Source organism: Coregonus clupeaformis, chromosome 6, assembly GCF_020615455.1.
Source record: "Coregonus clupeaformis isolate EN_2021a chromosome 6, ASM2061545v1, whole genome shotgun sequence".
NCBI lineage: Eukaryota > Metazoa > Chordata > Actinopteri > Salmoniformes > Salmonidae > Coregonus > Coregonus clupeaformis.
Genome location: NC_059197.1, coordinates 34,409,778 through 34,435,002, shown reverse-complemented (window position 1 = coordinate 34,435,002; position 25,225 = coordinate 34,409,778). Strand labels below are relative to the sequence as shown.

The following is a 25,225-nucleotide window of genomic DNA, read 5'->3' as shown; positions in this document are numbered from 1 at the left end:
TCCGTTATTTATTTTTTTAGAATTCTTTGAAAAAAGTTATTTTCTTAATTTCACTTCACCAATTTCGACTATTTTGTGTATGTCCATTACATGAAATCCAAAGAAAAATCAATTTCAATTACAGGTTGTAATGCAACAAAATAGGAAAAACGCCAAAGGGGATGAATACTTTTGCAAGGCACTGTATTTGTAAGCATTGGCTTGAGGAACAGAGAGGAAGAGGAAGAAGGTTAGGGTGAAAGACGAAGGGTAGAGAGAGAAAGAGATATAACAGGAAGTGATGTTATTACATTAGGAACACTGTGCTCCCACGGTTACTGTTGCCCCTGGAAACGGTGTGATTAACACTGTAACCTACTTTGGCGAAGCCTCAGGTTCATCCTAGTAGCACCAAACAAACACACACTCACACACTCCCACACACACACACTCTCACACAAACACATACATTAATGTGCATTATTCACACACACGTAGTCACTGCTGTGTTGTGATAAGCTGAAGTCTGTGCAGTGGTGTGTATTCATGGATGCCAAGGGAAGCCAGGCTTCCCCCAAAAATGTACCAATAAAAAAATACAAGCCTATAAAATATTTTTTTTTTTGTATCTCAGTGTTTCATAATTTTCCTTAAATTCACAAGAGGCTGAATGTATCTCAAACGAATGAAACAGTGCCCCTCTGTCTCTCTATGTATAGCCCATCTGTCTGATGCTGTCTGGTCAAGATGAGTATTACATTGTTGCCGCCTTTAGCATGGAATACAAGGGACGCCAGCGAGCATTTGGCCTCCCTTGATAAAAAAAAAATACAATAATAACCAATAAGCGTTGAGCTAAACTGTGAATGGTCCTGGCGCACCAAAAGAAAAGTGTCAAGCGAAGCCAGTTTGGCTTCACACCAATCACACAGAGAGAACAATGAGCTTTGTCAATCACATCACACCAAAAGCCAAACTTGCATCTCGTGGCATCTCGTTGGTTTGTTGTCCTCCAGTGGCTTAGCTAGCTATCTTAAAATCGGCCCTTTCCTAAATATTAGACTAAGCAGAGGTGATTTGATTATGTTGAAATGGTGCTGGAACGGTGGAGGCAGCTCCTGATTTCTCTGTGGCTTGGCGGCAGCTCTCCGGTGTTCTGAATCGCTAGTTGTTTAGTGGTCCAAAAATATCGGAAACGTTAACTTGATTGACCACGCTGTAGGTCATGTAACTGTTTATTACATGCAATATGTTTTGTGGACTTCACCGGACAGATTGGTAGCTCTCCGGTTTTGTGATGAAACAAAGGTGTGGTTGAATTTATTCTGCCATTGTGTCTTCTTATTGTCTCGGCCTTTAGGCCTATATATCACGGTAGCAAGGCATATGAACTAAGAGGTTATAGAGCAAACAATGCAATTATCACAACACATACACTACCAGTCAAAAGTTTGAACACACCTGTTCATTCAAGGGTTTTTCATTATTTTTACTATTTTCTACATTGTAGAATAATAGTGAAGACATCACAACTATAGAATAATACATATGGAATCATGTAGTAACCAAAAAAGCTGTCATTAAGGCAAAGGGCTACTTTGACGAAACTCAAATATAAAATACATTTTGATTTGTTTAACACTTTTTTGGTTACTACATGATTCCATATGTGTTATTTCATAGTTTTTATGTCTTCACTATTATTCTACAATGTCGAAAATAGTAAAAATAAAGAAAAACCCTTGAATGAGTAGGTGTGTCCAAACTTTTGACTGGTACTGCAGGTTGTAATACGTATTTTTTTCTGGCTTGACTTCCCCAGTGAAATTACCCACCCCATCGCCACTGAGTCTGTGAGGTATTGATGGGTTAAGAGATGTGGAACTTTGTTTGGAGACTAATTTTTTTTGAGCGAGAGAGAGAGAGAGAGAGAGAGAGAGAGAGAGAGAGAGAGAGAGAGAGAGAGAGAGAGAGAGAGAGAGAGAGAGAGAGAGAGAGAGACTTAGATATCTGGGGTATTAGGATAAACTGCCTATTAACCATACCCATCATTGGTGCAATGGAGATGTTGTGTGTAGATGGATGGCCATTCACCATCCATGTTTTTTTCTTCTAAGTGGATGTTTGTAGAAAGACTGAGGAGAAGGTACTGTATATCTCAATAAGTGTGTGAATATGGAAGTGGGTAAATGAATTCATATTTGTATGTGGCTGCCTGGGATGGCAGAGAGGGCGATATGACTTATTGGATAATATTTAAATGATTATCTAAACGTGGTTGTGGGGAGGGGGTAGGCCTATTGAAAGGCTGGTTTATAGCAGCGGTTCCCAACCTTTTTCGGTTACTGTACCACCAGCAGAATTTCACTCTGCCTGAGGTACCCCCTGAAGTACCCCCTCATGTGCATTTTATCAGTAGGCCTATGGTCTCAGGAGTCTTCTCATTTACCCTCTGTGGATAGGCCAAGTAATAATAATATGCCATTTAGCAGACGCTTTTATCCAAAGCGACTTACAGTCATGCGTGCATAATTTTTTTTGTGTATGGGTGGTCCCGGGGATCGAACCCACTACCTTGGCGTTACAAGCGCCGTGCTCTACCAGCTGAGCTACAGAGGACCTAGGGGTCCTAGTAGCGCTGGTTTAGAGGACAAGGGGAGGGGCCACTGGTTTAGAGGACAAGGGGAGGGGCCACTGGTTTAGAGGACAAGGGGATGGGGTATTTCTATTTCAATGAATAAATAGTAATTAGGGGAAGAGGTTGAATGAAAAATGTATTTGAATGAAGCAGTCAGTATCTCTCCATCTCTCAATCTCTCCATCTCTCCATCTATCCATCTCCTATTCTCTCCATCTCTCCATCTCCTATTCTCTCCATCTCTCCATCTCCTATTCTCTACATCTCTCCATCTCATATTCTCTCCATCTCTCCATCTCCTATTCTCTCCATCTCTCCATCTCCCATTCTCTCCATCTCTCCATCTCCTATTCTCTCCATCTCTCCATCTCCCATTCTCTCCATCTCTCCATCTCCCATTCTCTCCATCTCCCATTCTCTCCATCTCTCCATCTTCTATTTTCTCCATCTCTCCATCTCCTATTCTCTCCATCTCTCCATCTCCTATTCTCTTCATCCTTTATCCCCTCCATCTCTATCATTATCTAGACCTCTCGCTGTTAGAGTCTGAAAGTGGGGAGAGAGATGCCATACTACCAATCTAAACATATTTAAAAACACATATATATATACTGTATATACAAAAGTATGTGGACACCCCTTCAAATGAGTGGATTCGGCTATTTCAGCCACACCTATTGCTGACAAGTGTATAAAATCGAGCACACAGCCATGCAATCTCCATAGACAAACATTGGCACCTTTCCAACAAGTCAGTTCGTCAAATTCCTGCCCTGCTATAGCTGCCCTGGTCAACTGTAAGTGTTGTTATTGTGAAGTGGAAACATCTAGGAACAACAACGGCTCAGCCGCGAAGTGGTAGGACACACAAGCTCACAGAACGGGACCACTGAGTGCTGAATCGCGTAAAAATCGTCTGTCCTCGGTTGCAACACTCACTACCGAGTTCCAAACTGCCTCTGGAAGCAACGTCTGCACAATAACTGTTAGTCGGGCGCTTCATGAAATGGGTTTCCATGGCTGAGCAGCCGCACACAAGCCTAAGATCACCATGCGCAATGCCAAGCGTCGGCGGGAAGTGGTGTAAAGCAGTGGAAAAGTGTTCTCTGGCAGTCCGACGGACAAATCTGAGTTTGGCAGATGCCAGGAGAACACTACCTGCCCGAATGCATAGTGCCAACTGTACAGTTTGGTGGAGGAGGAATAAATGTTAGACGAGCAGGTGTCCACATACTTTTGGTCATGTAGTGTCTATAAAAATATATATTTTTAAATAACACTTCTACTCATGGATATGTAGCTACGTGTTTCATTCACTAACCACCACACTAAGTCCAGAACGTTGACTGCAAACATATTGGCCGTTTACAGAATATACAGATAGAAATGCGACGCGACGGACAGTGAGGTCCTGATCATGTACAGCTCTACACAGTGAAACTCTTGTCCAGGTGATCTATCTCTGTGTTCTGGCTGTGGCCCAGCCTTTGTTTGGCCCTGAAATAGAGCGCACCTGTGTGATCACTCAGGGCCTGAGCTACCCAACTACGACATCATCATCAATCTCCTGTTGACTGACTCAGCGCATTCTCATCCCTGCTCTAAATTCTACACAACACCAGCTGTAGTCAGCCCAAGGTTTTAAAGTTCCACAGTTCTGTTGTGTTGTACAGAGGGCGGGGCCGGATGACGTGGAAAATACTTCCTTCTCTCCTCTTTATTCTTACTCTTCTTCTTTCTTCTTCTACTTGTTCAAGCAATACTTTGGTGCAAGAGGACACCTTTTTAGGCCATAGAGAACACCCTCAGAGGTCAGAGGTCAGGCCAAGGTTGTGAGGCCAAGGTTGTAAGGCCAAGGTTGTAGGGCCAAGGTCAGGCCAAGATTGTGAGGCAAAGGTTGTGAAGCCAAGGTCAGACCAAGGTTGTGAGGCCAAGGTTGTGGGGCCCCAAGGTTGTAGGGCATTCACTCACTGCTGTAGAATGTAGTGAAATACTGGGAAATTGTTGCTACTAAATTAATGTCTAAACCTAGATTCCTTTAGTCTATGTCATCATTAATCACACGTAATTAATCACAAGATTGTTCTCTACAATATTACAACCTTAATATATTTGTACTTGACAGTGTTGATGAAATAAGAACGTTAGTTTGTTGTGACCATTGCTATTTTAGACTGCGCTGCTCTTGGTTGTATCTTTTCCATATTTCAGGAGGGTAGATATTGAAATTCAGCCTGTTAGCTTTGTCAATTAATATATATATATACAGTTGAAGTCGGAAGTTTACATACACCTTAGCCATTCCACCTTCACAATTCCTGACATTTAATCCTTGTAAAAATGTGTTTTAGGTCAGTTAGGATCACCACTTTATTTTAAGAATGTGAAATGTCAGAATAATTGTAAAGAGAATGATTTATTTCAGCTTTTATTTCTTTCAACACATTCCCAAAGGGTCAGAAGTTTTTGTTGTCCTTAAGCCATTTTGCCACAACTTTGGAAGTATGCTTGGGGTCATTGTCCATTTGGAAGACCCATTTGCGACCAAGCTTTAATATATCCACATAATTTTCCTTCCTCATGATGCCATCTATTTTGTGAAGTGCACCAGTCCCTCCTGCAGCAAAGCACCCCCACAGCATGATGCTGCCACCCCTGTGCTTCACGGTTGGGATAGTGTTCTTCGGCTTGCAAGCTCCCCCTTTTTCCTCCAAACATAACAATGGTAATTATGGCCAAACAGTTCTATTTTCGTTTCATCAGACCAGAGGAAATTTCTCCAAAAAGTATGATCTTTGTCCCTATGTGCAGTTGCAAACCGTAGTCTGGCTTTTTTATGAAGGTTTTGGAGCAGTGGCTTCTTCCTTGCTGAGCGGCCTTTCAGGTTATGTTGATATAGGACTCGTTTTACTGTGGATATAGATACTTTTGTACCTGTTTCCTCCAGCATCTTCAAAAGGTCCTTTGCTGTTGTTCTGGGATTGATTTGCAGTTTTCGCACCAAAGTACGTTCATCTCTAGGAGACAGAACGCATCTCCTTCCTCAGCGGTATGACGGCTGCGTGGTCCCATGGTGTTTATACTTGCATACTATTGTTTGTACAGATGAACGTGGTACCTTCAGGCATTTGGAAATTGCTCCCAAGGATGAACAAGACTTGTGGAGGTCTACCATTTTTTTCTGAGGTCTTGGCTGATTTCTTTTGATTTTCCCATGATGTCAAGCAAAGAGGCACTGAGTTTGAAGGTAGGCCTTGAAATACATCCACAGGTACACCTCCAATTGACTCAAATGATGTCAATTAGCCTATCAGAAGCTTCTAAAGCCATGATATCATTTTCTGGAATTTTCCAAGCTGTTTAATGGCACAGTCAACTTAGTGTATGTACATTTCTGAACCACTGGAATTGTAATAAAGTGAATTATAAGTTAACTAATTTGTCTGTAAACAATTGTTGGAAAAATTACTTGTGTCATGCACAAAGTAGATGTCCTAACTGACTTGCCAAAACTATAGTTTGTTAACAATACATTTGTGGAGTGGTTGAAAAACAAGTTTTAATGACTCGAACATAAGTGTATGTAAACTTCCGACTTCAACTGTATATAGGCTCAATTTTGTTTTGTATTCGGCAGATTTCATTTTTTTTTAAAGCCCATGTTATCACACACAAACCTGCAGCCAATAACTAGCTTGTCAGTTGACGTTGGAAGTTGCGCCGTTCTGCCCACGGAGCAGTGACAGAGTTCCATTGAGCAGCGACCACTTTTTGACCATGGCCGTAATGACATTCTATTCACTCTAATCATGCTAAATTATCTGAGTAAATAGTATGTCACTTTTGAAGTAGATATGGTAGAGACATAGGGTTTGGACTATTGTTTCTCTGAGGCAATTCGTCTCAATATTTTCATAGACATTGAATTAAATTATAATTTCAGGTTGTAAGGACAAGGTTGTGGGGCCAAGGTTGTGAGGCCAATTGTCAGGAGGCCAGTGGTTACAGTTTTTCATGCCAGAGACCGTGTCACTCTTACCTTGTCAGTTTCTTCATTGTGTTGCAGTGTCATTGGAAAAGCAGGTCAAACATCTCTAGAGTGCTAAACAAGGTGAAGACGTAACACATTGTAAAGCAGTGTCCAGGTCAAACTGTGCTACCAAATAACAAGGGTCTGATGAGTCGTAGTGTGTGTCTGGGCGTGCTTGTTCTTTTCTATATAGTCATGTGTCATCCACCTGTCAGCCCAGTGGATACGGCTTGTCAGGAAGTTGACATGACAGACCTGAGACCCAAATTGAGGCCTGATTGATTCCACCAGTCAGTGATTGGTCATGGCAGGGTTCTACTGCTCTGTTATTGGTCACAGTCGGGATTTACAGGTCTGTGTTTGGTTGGGGTGGGTTTAAAACGGTGATATTTCTTTTATCCGTCTGATGGGCAATGTCACAGAACGTCAGGAACGCTCAGCGTCATCAGGGCCGGCCGTAACACAACATGACAGAAAACCAGAGGAGAGACACACAAACTGAGGCAAGGACATCACTTCTTGTTGGCCAGATGGACAGACATACAGACAGACAGACAACACTCTCTGTTTCCCTGGCTCTTGCTGTTAAGGGTCTAATCAAAATATGACTGATTCTACTGCCATTAGCCAGCTGTCACTTGCCCACACACAAACACACAAACACACACACACACACACACACACTCGCTTGGCTACACTTGCCTAAACACGCCTCTCACTGCCAGGGTTGAGGGTCCAACAGTGTGTACGGTAACAGCCGTGTTCCACTGTCACACCTGTGTGTGCTTAATGGCATCATCACAGAGCCAATGACCTCCCAACCTCCCTCCACCTCCCCTGTCCTGTGTACTCATCTGAAGTGAACCTAAGCTTGTTTACTTGTTTCCGAATGTACACATATTTTTATTTAGCTAGATTTAGTTTGAATGAAATAACCATGTAATTAAAGAGTTAGATAAAGGGTCAGATGTTTGGCAGCGCTGTGTGAGTGAGAGGATAAGTCATTAGGTCTAACTCTGTTTGTCTGTCTGTCTTAGTGTGGTCACTGAACCGGGCTGCCTCCCTCAGCTCTGTCAGGATAAGTAATATGTCTGAGGTCTAACTGTCTGTCTGTTTGGGGACGGCTTGGTCACTGCGCTGTAAGTGAACCTGAACATCACTGCACACACACAACAATGCACACACATGAACAAACACACACACATGAACAAACACACACACACACCATGCTTAGCCCATCAGCTCTACTGTCTTGATCTGAGTTGATTCATTAACAACGTCTATGTTTCTCTCCTTAGGAACCTGGGGAAGTCAGGACTTAGAGTGTCGTGCTTGGGACTGGGTAAGTACGTTTACCTTTTTCAACCCCATCACTCAAATAGCTCTCACAGTCTCACGTCAGAATTAGACGTTCATCCATGTTTCTCAAACTTCCAATTTCAAAGTTGTTGCAAACGTCAAATTTCGAAGTGTTTAAGGTTACGTTTCAGCATTAACTCAGAATTTTTAAGATTAGGGTTAAGTTTAGGCATTAACTCTGAATGGTTAAGGTAAGGGTTAACATTTGGGATAGGCGAAAAAACAAAAATCTCAAAAACAACTTTCTATTCCTGGATTCAAACTTGCAACCTTCCATGTCAACTCCCGACGTCCTCAGACATGGATGGACGTCGAATGCTGACTTGAATCACGGGTGACCTGACTGCATTACCTGCTCTGAGTAGGAGTTGCACTTTGGCACAGATCTAGAATCAGTTTACCTTCCACAAATTATAACTTTAGCCACAATAGGGGGAATATAAAACTGATCTTAGATCAGTGTCCAGCTGCAACTTCATCCTACATCTTGTGGTCTCATCTCATAGGTGGAAGAGGTGGAAGAGCAGCTGTGCTCTTTAAGAAATAAAGGCAGAACATTTATATTTAAGGAACCATATACCGCTGGGACTGTATGTATGTGTGTGTGTGTGTGTGTGTGTGTGTGTGTATGAATCACACCCTCCCACACACACACGGTTATAAAACACAAACTCCCACTCACTGGGAATGTTAATCATTTGTCATTTGGCACTTGTCTGTGTTGCCATGGCTTCTATTCTTCATTTAAACATCTGATACCTGCCTCCAGTGGCCCTTCACAACCTCTCTCTCTCTCTCTCTCTCTCTCTCTCTCTCTCTCTCTCTCTCTCTCTCTCTCTCTCTCTCTCTCTCTCTCTCTCTCTCTCTCTCTCTCTCTCTCTCTCTCTCTCTCTCTCTCTCTCTCTCTCTCTCTCTCTCTCTCTCTCTCTCTCCCTCTCTCTCTCTGTCTCTGCTTACTCCCACTAGCCTTGATGGGTTACAAACACACACACAAACACACACTCAAACTCTGAGCTCCCCCAGGGATCAATGGGCTGCCTCTCAGCAGATGGAAAGCTCTTGTCTCTGCCATTAATAGCTGTATTTGCCACTGCAAATTGGACAGGGAGAGATGGTGTGAGTGTATGTGTGTGCATTTGGATATGTAGCAATTGAATATGTAGCATTTGAATATGTAGCTTTTTAGCTGGTAGTCTCAGAGAAAGGATGAGAGTGGCGGTATAGATTAAATCAGGTTGGTCAAGTAGAAAGAGAGAGAGCGAGAGAGAGCGAGAGCGAGAGAGAGAGCGAGAGCGAGACAGAGAGAGAGAGAGAGAGAGAGAGAGAGAGAGAGAGAGAGAGAGAGAGAGAGAGAGAGAGAGAGAGAGAGAGAGAGAGAGAGAGAGAGAGAGAGAGAGAGAGAGAGAGAGAGAGAGAGAGAGATACTGGAGAGAGAAAGAGATACTAGAGAGAGAGAGAGAGATAGATACTGGAGAGAGAGAGATATAGATACTGGAGAGAGAGAGAGATACTAGAGAGAGTGAGAGAAAGATAGATACTGGAGAGAGAGAAAGATAGATACTAGAGAGAGAGAGAGAGAGAGAGAGAGAGAGAGAGAGAGAGAGAGAGAGAGAGAGAGAGAGAGAGGGAGAGGGAGAGGGAGAGGGAGAGGAGAGAGAGAGAGAGAGAGAGAGAGAGAGAGAGAGAGAGAGAGAGAGAGAGAGAGAGAGCGAGAGAGAGGTGGTAGAGCTTAGCAGGGGTGGCTGGTCTGACAGGAGAAGGGGACTTGGAGTGGGAGTAAGGAGGGATGGGTGTCTGAGTCAGACTGGCCAGGTGGTCCGACGTTGCAGAGATAAGGTCAGTCTCATTCCACCTGGCAGCCTCCCACACACATAGACACACACTTCACACTGTAGCATTAGCTAACGTGTATGGCCAGTTCATGCACCACAATATATCATACTTTCTTACACAAAACATAGCTAGTTAACGTTAGTTACATTATGTTTAAAACCACCAAACTTTGGGAAACTGCCACGCTGCTCACGTTCATTTGCATTGCACAGACCAAGCTACGGTAAGACGAGGTCGACCGATTTCAGACAGGAAAAACATTGCAGTTAGCTACGCTACATTTCCTCAAAAAAGAACAACCAAGACCACAACAAACCATAGCTGAGAAAACAAATTGCTTTGTTAAGAAAAAGTAAGCTAGTTATGAACCACATATAGCTATAGTCAATGGTTGAACTCCAAACGCACGTCTAAACAAAATCTCAGTTCAGTTGTGAACTGCAAGTGTGCAAATGCATGCTACCATCGAACAGCATCGCTGTTTCAAACACGCAGAATACATTCCAGCTCCGACCGCCATACACTCCCTCTCCTGCCTTGTCATTACTATAATCCACATTTGTGCTGACCGATTATCACAGTGTCAAGATACTTTTCAGTGTGTTCCCAAAAAATATGAAGTTGCCATCAACAAGTAAAAAGTAGTCAAGGGGGTGCAGCAAGGTAAAACAACATCAGAATCATTGAGGGGGTTTGATCAATCTCGACCGGGTACCCGTGTCTTGCACCGCCTGAAAATGGATCACATTCAATTTGGAACCGGGCTGCCTCCCTCAGCTCTGTCCAACGGCGAAGTCGGCTCAAAACAAAAGTGACGTAATTAAGCGCATGTAGTAATGAGTGGGATTCTGTGTATTCACATGCAAATTAAACACTTTTATATGCCGTCCCTCCCCTGCTTTAGCCCCCAATGATGTGACGGGCCATAGCCCGGTGTACCCCAGGACAGATTCATCGAACCCTCTCTCTGCTTGCTTAAATTGTGCGCCGTGCTGTGCGCAGTCAAAATAAAATGACATGCTTGCTAACTTGGTTAGCTATGTGATTAAATGAGTCTGTTTTCAACAAATCAACTGTTTTAGACAGATTGTGTTTTAACCGAGCAAGATAAATAAATGAACAAAATAGTTTCAGAACGAACGCTTCGAGACTGTCCATTTAAATGGTCTGTTGAAATCAGTGTCTCAGAATGCCAAGAGTGTGCAAAGCTGTCATCAAGGCAAAGGGTGGCTATTTGAAGAATCTCAAATATAAAATATATTTTGATTTCTTTAACACTTCTTTGGTTATTACATGATTCCATATGTGTTAATTCATAGTTTTGATGTCTTCACTATTATTCTACAATGTAACAATAAAGAAAAACCCTTGAATGAGTAGGTGTGTCCAAACTTTTGACTGGTAGTGTATGTTTCCCATGCCAATAAAGCCCGTTGTTATTGAATTTAATTGAGAGAGGAGGATAGAGCGAGACAGAGAGAGAAGGAAAGAGAAGGGAGACAGCGGGCGAGATAAGAGCAATATTTTGTTTTTGTTACTCTAAGTTATACACACTGACCTGGAGCTGGGCTATTGGTTTACTCTAGGGCTCTCAAACTCAACTCTGGACCTTGAAGACAGTTCCACTGTGATTTTTTATTGTTACCCTCTAATCAGGCACTGGTTTAGACCTGGGACACCAGGTGGGTGCAATTAATGATCATGTAGAAGAGACAACCAGCAGGCTTCAGACCTCGTAGGGTAAGAGTTGAATACCCTGCTCTAGGGTATATACACTAACAATGAAGGGTATTCACTAGAGCATACACTAACAATGAAGGGTATCCACTAGAGTATACACTAACAATGAAGGGTATCCACTAGAGCATACACTAACAATGAAGGGTATTCACTAGAGTATACACTAACAATGAAGGGTATCCACTAGAGCATACACTAACAATGAAGGGTATCCACTAGAGCATACACTAACAATGAAGGGTATCCACTAGAGCATACACTAACAATGAAGGGTATTCACTAGAGTATACACTAACAATGAAGGGTATCCACTAGAGCATACACTAACAATGAAGGGTATCCACTAGTATACGCTAACAATGAAGGGTATCCACTAGAGTATACGCTAACAATGAAGGTTATCCACTAGAGTATACAAACTAACAATCCACTTCCCCTTGTTCTCTTTGTACCTTTTGAACCCTACAATATGTTCCCGCTCTGTTGACTCTATAGAAGAGTACAATCTGAAGAGCTCCGCTGTGTAGGACATGTCTGGGAGCTCTGTGGGTTATAAATGGTGTAGCTGACAGCTAAGGGCTTGGTAATTGGTTGTACTGTATATTGGATGTATGTTGTGAACTGTAGACTGCTCTGCAGTTAGACTGTTTTGCCAACTCTGGCACTTTTATGTCAGAAATACATTCCTGTTAAATACATGATATAAGGTGATTAAATAAAATGGTGTTTGGTTCATGGCCATCTGTGCTCTCGGTACTCCAGTCCTGAATTCTGCTGATACAGAGTGTTGATAGATTGAAAGATTCAATACGAGAAATCCCTCTTGACATGTTTACTGCTAAGAATGAACTGCTGCTGTAAATATACAATTACCAAAACCGGTTAGCACTTCGACCGCCGGTCGATTTACGGTTGTTTTGTGGTGCGGTCGATAAGTTCCTCACTGCAGTTCTGGCTTTCTCCCTTGCTAATTGGCTGGGAGGGAGGACAGAAACGGAGTGCGAGTGTGTTTCCCTCATGCTAATTGGCTGGGAGGGAGGACAGAAACGGAGTGCGAGTGTGTTTCCCTCATGCTAATTGGCTGGGAGGGAGGACAGAAACGGAGTGTCTGTGTGCGTGTGCGTGCGAGTGTGTTTCCCTCATGCTAATTGGCTGGGAGGGAGGACAGAAACGGAGTGCGAGTGTGTTTCCCTCATGCTAATTGGCTGGGAGGGAGGACAGAAACGGAGTGCGAGTGTGTTTCCCTCATGCTAATTGGCTGGGAGGGAGGACAGAAACGGAGTGTCTGTGTGCGTGTGCGTGCGAGTGTGTTTCCCTCATGCTAATTGGCTGGGAGGGAGGACAGAAACGGAGTGTCTGTGTGCGTGTGCGTGCGAGTGTGTTTCCCTCATGCTAATTGGCTGGGAGGGAGGACAGAAACGGAGTGTCTGTGTGCGTGTGCGTGTGAGTGTGTTTCCCTCATGCTAATTGGCTGGGAGGGAGGACAGAAACGGAGTCTCTGTGTGCGTGTGCGTGCGAGTGTGTTTCCCTCATGCTAATTGGCTGGGAGGGAGGACAGAAACGGAGTCTCTGTGTGCGTGTGCGTGCGAGTGTGTTTCCCTAATTGGCTGGGAGGGAGGACAGAAACGGAGTCTCTGTGTGCGTGTGCGTGCGAGTGTGTTTCCCTCATGCTAATTGGCTGGGAGGGAGGACAGAAACGGAGTTTCTGTGTGCGTGTGCGTGCGAGTGTGTTTCCCTAATTGGCTAGGAAAGAGGCAACAGAGTGTGAGTGAGGGAGAAATTGATCAGTGTAATCTGATAAATAAAATAAATAATATGCCATTTAGCAGACGCTTTTATCCAAAGCGACTTACAGTCATGCGTGCATAATATTTTTTTTTTTTGTGTATGGGTGGTCCCGGGGATCGAACCCACTACCTTAACGTTACAAGAGCCGTGCTCTACCAGCTGAGCTACAGAGGACCCTTCATTCACCCCGATCTGATCCATCAGCACTTTCTGAATAACCTTTTCACGTCACCTCTCGTCTCCTCTTCTTCGACCTCTCCATCCACTCTCCTCCTTCGCTTGTGTCTCCCTGATCTCAGGTGGAGGAGGGTTTACCAGGGTTTGGGACAGTCAATGAGACAGACCATATAGCCGTGGTGTAGCTGGTGTGTAGATGAGAAGGGACAGTTGGACTGACTAGAGCAGACGAGTAGGGGAATGTTTTTTATGGTATTAAAAGGGCACAGACTGTGTTTGTGTTAGTTAGCGGGACAGAGCTGGGTCTGTGAGCAGACAGGTGGAGTTGGGCAGTGGTGGGGTTGGTGTGAGGTGTGACCCAGGTGCGGTGCAGGATAGACAGTAGGCAGAGATGGTGAAACAAGGATCTTTACTGGTGGTCCCAAAACCAGGATACAAAATAACGGACTTGTCACGATAAAATAAAGGAGGAGCAAATTGGTCCGGAACTGCGACCCCCTCCTGTAACAGTGGAGAGCCACACCCTCTGTCCCGGGAGAAAAACCCGGGCCGGGCGACGCCTGTGGTTGGCCTGATGTTGAGACCTGACCGAGGCCCTCTTAAGTGCCGCCCGAACCTGCCTCCAAGTGCGGCGACAGGGACTGATGTGGGACTAACGGGACCGCCGCCTACTCCTCTTGCTCAGGGAATAGGGAGGTTTGGTACCCGTATTGGAACTGGAAGGGGGACAGGCCGGTGGACGAGCAGAGAAGGGTGTTGTGGGCCCACGCCAGTCACTGACTCCACGTAGCTGGGTTGCTGGAGGCGTAGCACCTCAGCACCCCCTCAAGATCCTGGTTGATGCGCTCCGTCTGCCCATTCGACTTGGGATGGAAGCCGGAAGACAAGCTGATGGAGGCGCCGAGGCAGGTGGCGAACGCCTTCCAGAACATGGAGGCGAACTAAGGGCCCCGATCTGACACCACATCTTGGGGAAGGCCGTGGACCCGGAAAACATGCTGCACCACCAACTTAGCCGTCTCCAGGGCTGACGGGAGTTTGAGAAGGGGAATGAAGTGGGCAGCCTTCGAGAAACGGTCCACAACGACCAGGATGACTGTGTATCCATCAGAGGGGGGTTAATTAAATTAAATCCAGCAAGATATGGGACCAGGGGCGCTTGGGGATAGGCAGGGATCGGAGCAGCCCTGCCGCGGGCTGACGTGAGTACTTCGTGTGCGCGCACACCGGGTAAACAGCCACGAAGGCGCGCATATCCCCCTCAGCTGATGGCCACCAGAACCTCCTACGCAGGAACTCCAACATCCTGGCACCCCCTGTATGGCTGGTGAGGTCAGATGCGTGCACCCACTGAAGCAGTTGCGAGCGTGCAGCCTTGGGTACGTACATCCTCCCCGATGGACCTCCGCCTGGATCGGGCTCCCGCCGTAGCGCTGCTCTGACCAGCCTATCGATTCCCCACAAAACTGGGGTAGCAATCAGGGCGTTGGGGACAATGATTTTGTCCCTCTCCACCAGGTCCATGGGGTCGAACTGCCGGGAGAGCGCGTCAGGCTTGGTGTTCTTCGACCCCGGACGGTATGTGATCATGAACCGGAACCTGGTGAAGAACAACGCCCACCTGGCGCGAGTTGAGCCTCTTGGCCCCCTGAATGTAGGCTAAGTTCTTGTGGTCAGTTTTTATGACGAATGGATGGGTTGCCCCCTCTAGCCAATGCCTCCACTCCCCCAGGGCGAGCTTGACCGCTAGCAGCTCACGGTTCCCCACGTCGTAATTCCGCTCTGCCGGGGACAGCCGACGGGAAAAAAACGCGAAGGGGTGAGTCTTATCATCCGTGAGGAACCGCTGGGACAGGATTTCTCCCACCGCAACGTCTGAATCATCCACCTCCACAATGAACGGCAGGGACGGATCAGGATGCCCTAGGACCGGGGCCGATGTAAAGCACCGCTTAAGCGCATCAAATGCGTTCCCCCCTTCTGGGGTACCAGGCGAAGGAGCGCATGCTCGTCTGGGTGAGGGCTGTCAGGGGAGCTGCTAGGGAGCTAAAATTGCAAATAAATAGCCTATAACAATTAGCGAACCCTAAAACCGTTGTAGTTTCTTGAGGGATGAGGGCTGGGGCCAATCCAGTACCGCGCTGACCTTGGCTGGGTCCATCCGTAGGTCCCCCTGGGTGATAATATAAATAATAAGTGATGATGAAGCCCAGGAAAGAGACTGTCTCTGTGTGGAACATGCACTTCTCCGCCTTGATGTAGAGCTGGTGACGGAGAAGGCGTTGGAGGACCTGCCGAACGTGCTGCTGGTGTTCACTCATGTCCTTTGAAAATATTACGATGTCATCCAAATACACGAAGACGCTGTAGTTCAGGAGGTCTCAGAGCCAACGGCTGGAACACTGCAGGCGTGTTGGCTAGACCGAACGGCATGACATGGTACTCGTAATGTCTACTGGGTGTGTTAAAAGCCATCTTCCACTCGTCCCCCCCCCCCCCCCCGAATCCTCACCAGGTTGTAGGCATTATGTAAGTCCAGCTTGGTGAAGACCCGGGCTCCCTGCAATGACTCGAATGCAGTCGTCATCAAGGGGAGTGTGTAGCGGTTCTTAACCGTGATGTCCTCTGTCCTGGTTAAGAACCGCTACCCAATCAAGGGGAGTGGGTAGCGGTTCTTAACCAGGAGTGGTCCTCTGTAGCTCAGCTGGTAGAGCACGGCGCTTGTAACGCCAAGGTAGTGGGTTCGATCCCCGGGACCACCCATTCACAAAAATGTATGCACGCATGACTGTAAGTCGCTTTGGATAAAAGCGTCTGCTAAATGGCATATTTATTTATTTATTTTTATTTTATGTCGTTGAGCTCCCGGTAATCAATGCACGGCCGCTGCCCACCGTCCTTTTTCTCCACGAAGAAGAAGCCCGCGCCTGCGGGTGAAATAGAGGGACGGATGTGACCCTCGACGAGCCAGTGTCTCCGGCCCGTACAAGGAAAACAATCGCCCTCGTGTGGGTATGGCGCCCTGCAGGAGATTGCTAGCATAGTCGTATGGCCTGTGGGGAGGTAGGCCCATGGCACGCCTCGTACTAAACACCTCCCCCAGATACCAATACTCCCGGGGAACTTCTGCCAGGTCTGGGCCGGTGACTTTAGCCGCCGTCCTCCCGGGGGCAACCGCCGCTAGGGCGGTAGGCGGTTTGGAGTGTGGGACCTGGGGAAGAGGTGAGAACAGGTAGGTGGTCTGGGACGGTGGTTTGGGCTGATGAGTGGTTGGTGGACACCGGAACAGGACGGAGGCGGAGCCTCCCTCCAGGTTGAGCCGCCCCGTGGACCAGTCTATCCGGGGTTTTTGGGCAACCAGCCAGGGGTGCCTGAGGACGAGGGGACACTCCGGAAAGTCCACAATAAAAAACTGGACATCCTCCCACAGCCCCCCTGCCACCCGGACACGCACGGGGACAGTGCACCGGGTGATGAAGCCATTCTGATAGAAAGATACAAGAAGATAATTGTGTGAAAGGAAAACAGCATGATCACATAATTCCTTCTCTCATCTACACACTCTCCTCCTCTCACCTTTTCCCTTCACTTGTGGACTTCAGTGCACAACGAATCAGCTGTCTGTGACCATGCAAAAAATAACTTTCCAAGCTAAACTTTCATATCATAACCGCTAACCGCTACACACAGCCTACATTGTTGTCACCATATTAGCTAACATCATAGTCAACATAGCTACTACAACTAACGTATTACCAAAAAAAACACTACAATCATACAGTACAGTGTACAGTCAGCAAGCAGTTTAGCAGTTACACCGGCGGGCCCCGGTGGCAATAAATGAATAAAACCAAAAGCTTACCTTGACTTGGAAGAGTTCCAGTGTTGGATAGCCATAGCCAGCTAGCTATGATAGCATCCCTCTCTGTTTGAGCCGGGTGTTTGAGTAGGCTAAACTAGCAAGCTGCATTCACTAGCTAAGTGAACATGAAAGTGAAAGAAATAAAATGAAATATAACTATCTCTCTCTCTCTCTCTCTCTCTCTCTCTCTCTCTCTCTCTCTCTCTCTCTCTCTCTCTCTCTATTGCTTATCCATAATTTTTAAAGAAATGCATTTGTTCAAAACTGTTGAACTATTGTCTTTCTCTCTCTTTGAGTCAACTACTCACTACATGTTTATGCACTGCATTGCTAGCTAGCTGTAGCTTGTGTTTTCAGTACTAGATTCATTCTCTGATCCTTTGATTGGGTGGACAACATGTTAGTTCATGCTGCAAGAGCTCTGATAGGTTGGAGGACGTCCTCCAGAAGTAGTCATAATTATTTTGCAAGTCTATGGAAGGGGGTGAGAACCATGAGCCTTCTAGGTTTTGTATTGAAGTCAATGTACCCAGAGGAGGACGGAAACTAGATATCCTCCGACTACACCATGGTGCTACCCTACAGAGTGCTGTTGAGGCTACTGTAGACATTCATTGCAAAACAGTGTGTTTTAATCAATTATTTGGTGACATGAATATATTTAGTATAGTTTTATCTAAAAAGGAAAACTTTTTTAATGTTTACTATTTTTATTTTTATGAAATTCACTGAGGAGGATGTTCCTCCCCTTCCTCCTCTGAGGAGCCTCCACTGCTCTGTACACATGCTGTTATCTGCTTGCATGCTATTCTCCTGACAGGACAGATTCGATCTGAAGTGCCGGCAGCTTATTCTGTCTGTCTGCAGTCTGCAGGTGCTCATCAGTGTTGTCTCAGGGATAAGGCCTGTAGGAATTACTCCCACTGACATCCCAGTCTCAGCCTTTACACATGTTTAGTAACTGTTAGCACAACGTCTGAGATTCTGACAATGGCATATGCAGTGATTGACTAGGACTGAAATAGGTGCTGGTACTCATTTTGGGTGCCGGTACCGTTTATATTTAGGTGAAGGAATTCCTCAATCTTTTTTTGAGCTAATATTCTATAGGAGGTACCGAACTCAAGCAGAATAAAATTTGAGTTGCCGGTATTTAGTTTCGGTGAGCTCCTGCCCAAGTGAAATACCGGGCATATCTGTATGTATAGTACTGCACATGGAAGCACCAACGTTTTACGATTATGTGATGCTACAACCTCTAATTTGCTATCTCTGTTTCTGTTTCAGGTACGTGGGTAACGTTTGGCGGTCAGATCACAGATGAGGTAAGACGATGATTTCCTAATGCTTTTCCATTTGGTTTTATGGAGATAGGAAATGGATGCAGTCTGGAGTTCACTGGTTTTTACTGCTCTACAACTACTCTGGACTTTAGCAGGCACAAAGTTAGTCGGGTATCAGAGTGTACTCTGGGTAAAATCCCTTTGCTTCAGTTAGTGTACAGTAATGCAGCGTAATGTGTGGTAGGTGTATAGAAAATAAACGGATATAAATACCTTTCTTTATTTCAGCAGTAAGAAATAGTTTACCATATATCCAATTCCCTTCGCATTAGGCGCATTAGTACAATGCCAAAGATCTATGTGAAAGATTCAAAACGAGAGGGTATAAAGAATAGTTATTGGACAATTGCCTTAAGAGAGTAAAGACGAACTGAGCGGAATGCATTATGTCAAACCACGTCAAAGAATCCCTCTCCTCCCTCTGTAACTTTGGTGTCCACCTACAGTCCTATTTCAAGGTCGATCAAGCAGTGTTGTAAAGTACTTAAGTAAAAATACTTTAAAGTACTACTTAAGTAGTTTTTTGGGGTACTATTTATATTTTTGACAACTTTTACTTTAACTCCATTACATTCGTAAAGAAAATAATGTACTTTTTACTCCGTACATTTTCCCTGACACCCAAAAGTACTCGTTACATTTTGAATGCTTAGCAGGACAGGAAAATGGTCTAATTCACACACTTAAAGAGAAAATCCCTGGTCATCCCTAGTGGCATCTGATCTGGCGGACTCACTAAACACAAATGCTTTGTTTGTAAATGATGTCTGAGTGTTGGAATGTGCCCCTGGCTATCCGGGTACTTTTTCCACAACTGCAATCAAGGATGTGGTTAATAGACACCCTGAGGTTTTGCAATAAGAGACCTTTAAATTTACGGGATTGTTTAGTAAAGGTCAGATTTTCCAAAGAAAAAAGCATTGCATTTAATGTCTATCATTTCCCTTGTCGCAACCGTGTCGCAACTGTGATGCCATGATCAGAGGGAACTCTGTCCCAATTCTGGAGAGAGGATAAAGGTTTGAGGTAGAATAACATGTAACATGAAATATGTCGTATATCTCCTTCAGTGTTCCTGTAACTTTAATTATGTGGGTAAGACCAAACGTGAACCAAATTAGGATATGTGAGCACAAGAGCTCCGTTCACAACCATGAGGAAAAACCACTTGTTGCCAGGCATTTCAACAGCCATAACCATGAGGACAAACCACCTGTTGCCAGGCATTTCAACAGCCGTAACCATGAGGACAAACCACCTGTTGCCAGGCATTTCAACAGCCGTAACCATGAGGACAAATCACCTGTTGCCAGGCATTTCAACAGCCGTAACCATGAGGACAAATCACCTGTTGCCAGGCATTTCAACAGCCGTAACTATGAGGACAAACCACCTGTTGCCAGGCATTTCAACAGCCGTAACCATGAGGACAAACCACCTGTTGCCAGGCATTTCAACAGCCGTAACCATGAGGACAAACCACCTGTTGTCAGGCATTTCAACAGCCATAACCATGAGGACAAACCACCTGTTGCCAGGCATTTCAACAGCCATAACCATTATGAAAAATCACCTGTTGCCAGGCATTTCAACAGCCATAACCATTATGAAAAATCACCTGTTGCCAGGCATTTCAACAGCCGTAACCATGAGGACAAACCACCTGTTGCCAGGCATTTCAACAGCCGTAATCATGAACTAAGAGCCTTACGTTATATATGGGCATTTTATCGGCGAAGGAGCCACGTAGGGGAGGAGATAGAGATAAATGACTTCTCCAGAGAGAGACATAATTGGATAGACCGCCTGGGAACTCCTCCCCCAGCAGGCCTCAATAAGGAATAGTATTATTATTTTAATTTTTTTGTAGTAGGTTCTAAATCGGCCAAACATTTAGGTAATGACATCATAATGAATAGGGTTATGTTTAGGTTTCGGTTTAGGGTTAGGGTTAAAGTTAACTTTAGGTTTAGGGTTAGGTTTAGGTTTAAGTTTAGGGTTAGGGTTAGGGTTAGGGTTATGTTTATGTTTATGTTTATGTTTATGTTTATGTTTATGTTTATGTTTATGTTTAGGGTTAGGGTAATGTTTAGGTTTATGTTTAGGTTAGGGTTAGGGTTAGGGTTATGTTTATGGTTATGGTTAGGGTTAGGGTTAGGGTTAGGGTTATGATTGGGTTAGCATTAGGTTTAGGGTTAGCGTTAGGGTTAGGGTTAGCGTTAGGGTTAGGGTTAGGGTTAGGGTTATGTTTAGGTTTATGGTTGGGTTAGCTTTAGGTTTAGGTTTAGGGTTAGGGTTAGGGTTAGGGTTAGGTTTAGGTTTAGGGTTAGGGTTAAAGTTAACTTTAGGGTTATGGTTAGGGTTAGGGTTAGGGTTAGGTTTTGAATTAGGGTAGGGTTAAAAAGAGACTGGTTTGTCTTGTGGTGCGCAGGCCTATTGTTGTGTGCCCCTCCAATATAATGCTATAAACCATTCAACTGTTAAAATTATCTAGATTACCCCCTACAAACCTTACCAAAAGTAAGTAGGTTATTATTGTTTCTAAATGATAGTCTGAGTGGTTATCTAGGACCATGAAGGGACTGAGATATTAAAATATACAAGGGATCAGGGGATAGATGCTTTAATAATACATATACAAACACAATTATATACACATATATAAGCGCTAGAAGACAAAGTGCTAAGAGATAAAGTGCTAAAATGTCAAAACAAAATCAAATACCTAAAAAAGGAAGGAATAAAACTATTTAAGATAAGCATGCAAATATTAAATATTAGACAAATCCACTTAAACTTTATTTTTTGTTTGAATAGTGCATCCTTCTTTCACCTCCTTGAGATCCCTGTAAACAAGTGCTATCCCTTTCGATTGATCCCATCTAACTGGTTAAAACGCTCATTCAGACCGGTGGGTGTAATTTTTGAAGATCTCTTATCCACCCACGTTCCACTGCTTTTCGCCGCCCACTGGTCCACCCAGAACATGACTGTAAGCCGGATATATTGAGGTAAGTGATGGGGTGATCCTGGAAATGAGTGACTAGTTCTGTGTGTAGATGGGCCCGTTTGATGTTGAATAGATGTTGTTTAAGTCTAGTTTCTATTGTATACTGAGTTTCCCCGATGTAGTGTTTTTTGCATAATGTACAGGTAATTATATAAATGACATTTGGAGTGTTGAGTGAGATAGAGTCTAGAACTGGAGTGGAGGTCTTGCTGTGTGGATTTGAAATGAATTTTCTTTGTTTGAAGTGGGCCGTCTGAGGTTTGGGTGGTTGTGGGGGCTTAGTGCTGTATTTTGCTTTGATTAGGACGTCTTTGAGACTCTTATTCCTTCTGAATGCTGAGATAATTCTATATGGCTGAAAGGGTGTGTATGCCTGTTGAGTAATGAGAAAATTATGTTTGAATGCCTGATGTAGCGGTCTGATCCTATGTGAGAATGTAGTGACTAAGGGGATAAGGACTGTCTGCTGATTGGAAGAGGAATCAGAAGAGGAGAGAAGGTTGTGATTCAGAGAGGGGGGGGTTTTGGTGGGGTTAGGGTTAGGAGTAGGGTTAGGGGTGGGAACAGGATACGAACCCGGGTTAGGGTAAGGGTTAAGGTTAGGGTCAGGGTTAGGGTTAGGGTTAGGAGTAGGGTTGGGGGTAGGGTTAGGGTTAGGAGTAGGGTTAGGGTTAGAGTTAGGAGTAGGGTTGGGGGTAGGGTTAGGGTTAGGAGTAGGGTTGGGGGTAGGGTTAGGAGTTGGAACAGGATACGAACCCGGGTTAGGGTAAGGGTTAAGGTTAGGGTCAGGGGCGGGAGCAGGATACGAACCCTGGTTAGGGTAAGGGTTAAGGTTAGGGTTAGGGTTAGGAGTAGGGTTAGGAGTAGGGTTGGGGGTAGGGTTAGGGTTAGGGTTAGGGTTAGGGTTAGGGTTAGGGTTGGGGGGTGGGGTAAGGAGTTCGAACAGGATACGAACCCGGGTTAGGGTAAGGGTTAAGGTTAGGGTCAGGGGCGGGAGCAGGATACGAACCCTGGTTAGGGTAAGGGTTAAGGTTAGGGTCAGGGTTAAGGTCAGGGGAAGGGGGGGATTTGGAAGTGCCTCCAGAACCTGTGTAATGAAAGTTGTGGTCAGAAAGAGTGATTGACAGACTTGTGTTTTGTGGGTGTGTTAGCTGAATGGGAGAGAGGGCCGCCAAGGTACTGGTTTTTATGGTTCTGAGGTATCGTTTTGAGTAGCCTCTTTGTCTAAGTGCATGAAATAGTGTTTGAATTGCTGTGTCCAGATCCTGTTTACAGGAGGATATCCTATGGAACCGTATAATTTGGGATTTGACGATGCCTTTAAATGTATGTTTGGGATGATAACTCTGTTTATGGAGTAGAGCATGTGTATCTGTTGGTTTGAAATAAACTTTAGTGAGTAATGTTTTTTGGGATTGATTTATCTGATTAAAGAATACTGTGGTATCCAAGAAATGTACTTCACATGGATCTATTGTGTATTTAACCTTAATGGACGGGTGATGACTGTTGAGAATGCTGATGAATTCAGTGAATAGTTGGATGTCATGAGGCCAGGCTCCTATGATGTCGTCTAGAAATCTGTAATAAAATGTGGGTTGATGTGGGCACTTGGCCAATGCCTCTCTCTCCCATTCAGCCATGTAGATGTTTGCATATGCAGGGGCAAATTTCTTCCCCATAGCCGTTCCCTCCACCTGCAAGTAGTGCCTATCATTGAATATAAAATCGTTGTGTGTGAGACTAATTTCTAATAATTGTAGTAATTCATTGTCTGGTCTATTCCTATCTGGGTGTGCATGGAGTAGATTTCTAACCGTCTGTATTCCTGTTGCTGTATTTATGTTGGTATATAAGCTATCAATGTCTATAGTGAATATGTATGTTTGGGAGGGAACAACTATGGGTTTAATCTTCTCAAGGAAGTGGTAAGTGTCTCTGAGGTAGCTGGGGTGTCTAGTGGAGAGAGGGTTGATATGATGGTCAATATATTGAGCTATGTTGTACGATTCACTATTGCAGTCTGATACGATGGGCCTTCCAGGAGGAACTTCATGGGGAATTGTCCAGGTGTCTGGTTCTTTGTGAATTTTACAAAGTAGGGTGTCTGGTCCAAATAGAAAGTCTCGTTGTTTCTTATTGATGTACCGTTTATCATAAAGTGTTTGTATGATTCGGCGTAGCTTAGTCTGAGTCTGTGGTTGTAGGCTTTCTTCTATTGGTACATAGTACTTGGTGTTGGATAACTGTCTGTTTGCCTCATATGTGTATTGATGTTTGTCTAGGATCACTGTTTTTGATCCCTTATCTGCTGGTTTCAATATTATGTGAGGGTTGTTTATAAGTTATTTTATGGCTTGTCTTTCTATACTAGTGAGGTTGTCCTGTCTATCTGCCTGGGTGTGGTAGTTGTGAAGGGTGTCTTTGTCCGTTCTGATTAGATTCTGGACCCTCCTGTCTACCTGGGACAGTTTAGGTTCCCAGGTCGAAGGAAGGGTGAATGGTAAGTAGTTGTCATTTGTCCGATAGTCAAAATAGTCGAGAAGTTTGAGTCGTCTATGGTATTTGTGGGTGTCCCTATGAAGTTCCTCCCAGTCGAATTTGATTGGACGGGGAATGAATGACAACCCTCTCTCCAGGAGTTGGGCCTGCGGTGCTGTAAATTGAAAAGACTTTGACAAGTTCATGATGTTGGATAAGGAGGGGGGAACTGCCACCTCTACTGGAGGATCTAAGGAAGGAACTGGAGGAGGTAGGGAGGGGGAGAGGGAAGGGGGTTGGGGAGAAATCAAAATGGTGCAGCTTGGTTTGGAGGTTTAGGGTTAGGTTTAGGGATAGGGATAGGGTTAGGGTTAGGGTTAGGGTTAGGGTTAGGTTTATGTTTAGGTTTATGGTTGGGTTAGCTTTAGGGTTAGGGTTAGGGTTAAGTTAGGTTTAGGGTTAGGGTTAGGGTTAGGGTTAGGGTTAGGGTTAGGGTTATGTTTAGGTTTATGGTTGGGTTAGCTTTAGGTTTAGGGTTAGGTTTAGGGTTAGGGTTAGGGTTAGGAGTTAGTAGTTAGGAGGGTATGAGAAGAGGGGGCTTAGGCAATGGCGGTGTGATGACATGTGCTTCTCGCTTAGGACAAGTTACCCAGGTTGACATTTACAGTGGCTACAGGCAGCCATTTTGAATGAGTAACGTATTTTGATGAGTTGCTCAGATTACACACACACAACCCACCAAAACTTCATGACCTTCAGCGTTTGACAGACTAACTCTTCTATATGGACACACACAGCACCTATTGTCCCAAATAAAAATATGCAGTTTACTATAGTATAAGGGTTAGGGTTACGGTCAGGGGTTAGGGTCAGGGTTAGGGTTAGGAGTTAGGAGGGTATGAGAAGAGGGGGCTTAGGTAGGGTTAGGGTTAAGGTTAAGGTTAAGGTTAAGGTTAAGGTTAAGGTTAAGGCTAGGTTAAGGTAA

General features: G+C 44.7%; 1 protein-coding gene across 1 annotated transcript in view; it reads left to right on the top strand.

Annotated features, from left to right (window-relative positions):
- The window catches only part of LOC121567600 (voltage-gated potassium channel subunit beta-1-like), a 95,091-nt gene that overhangs the window by 23,088 nt on the left and 46,778 nt on the right, over window positions 1-25,225 (top strand). Inside the window, exons 2-3 of the mRNA XM_041877774.1 lie at window positions 7,946-7,989; window positions 18,694-18,731. Of these exons, the coding sequence (XP_041733708.1) occupies window positions 7,946-7,989; window positions 18,694-18,731 (82 nt within the window). The remainder of the gene's footprint in view (window positions 1-7,945; window positions 7,990-18,693; window positions 18,732-25,225) is intronic.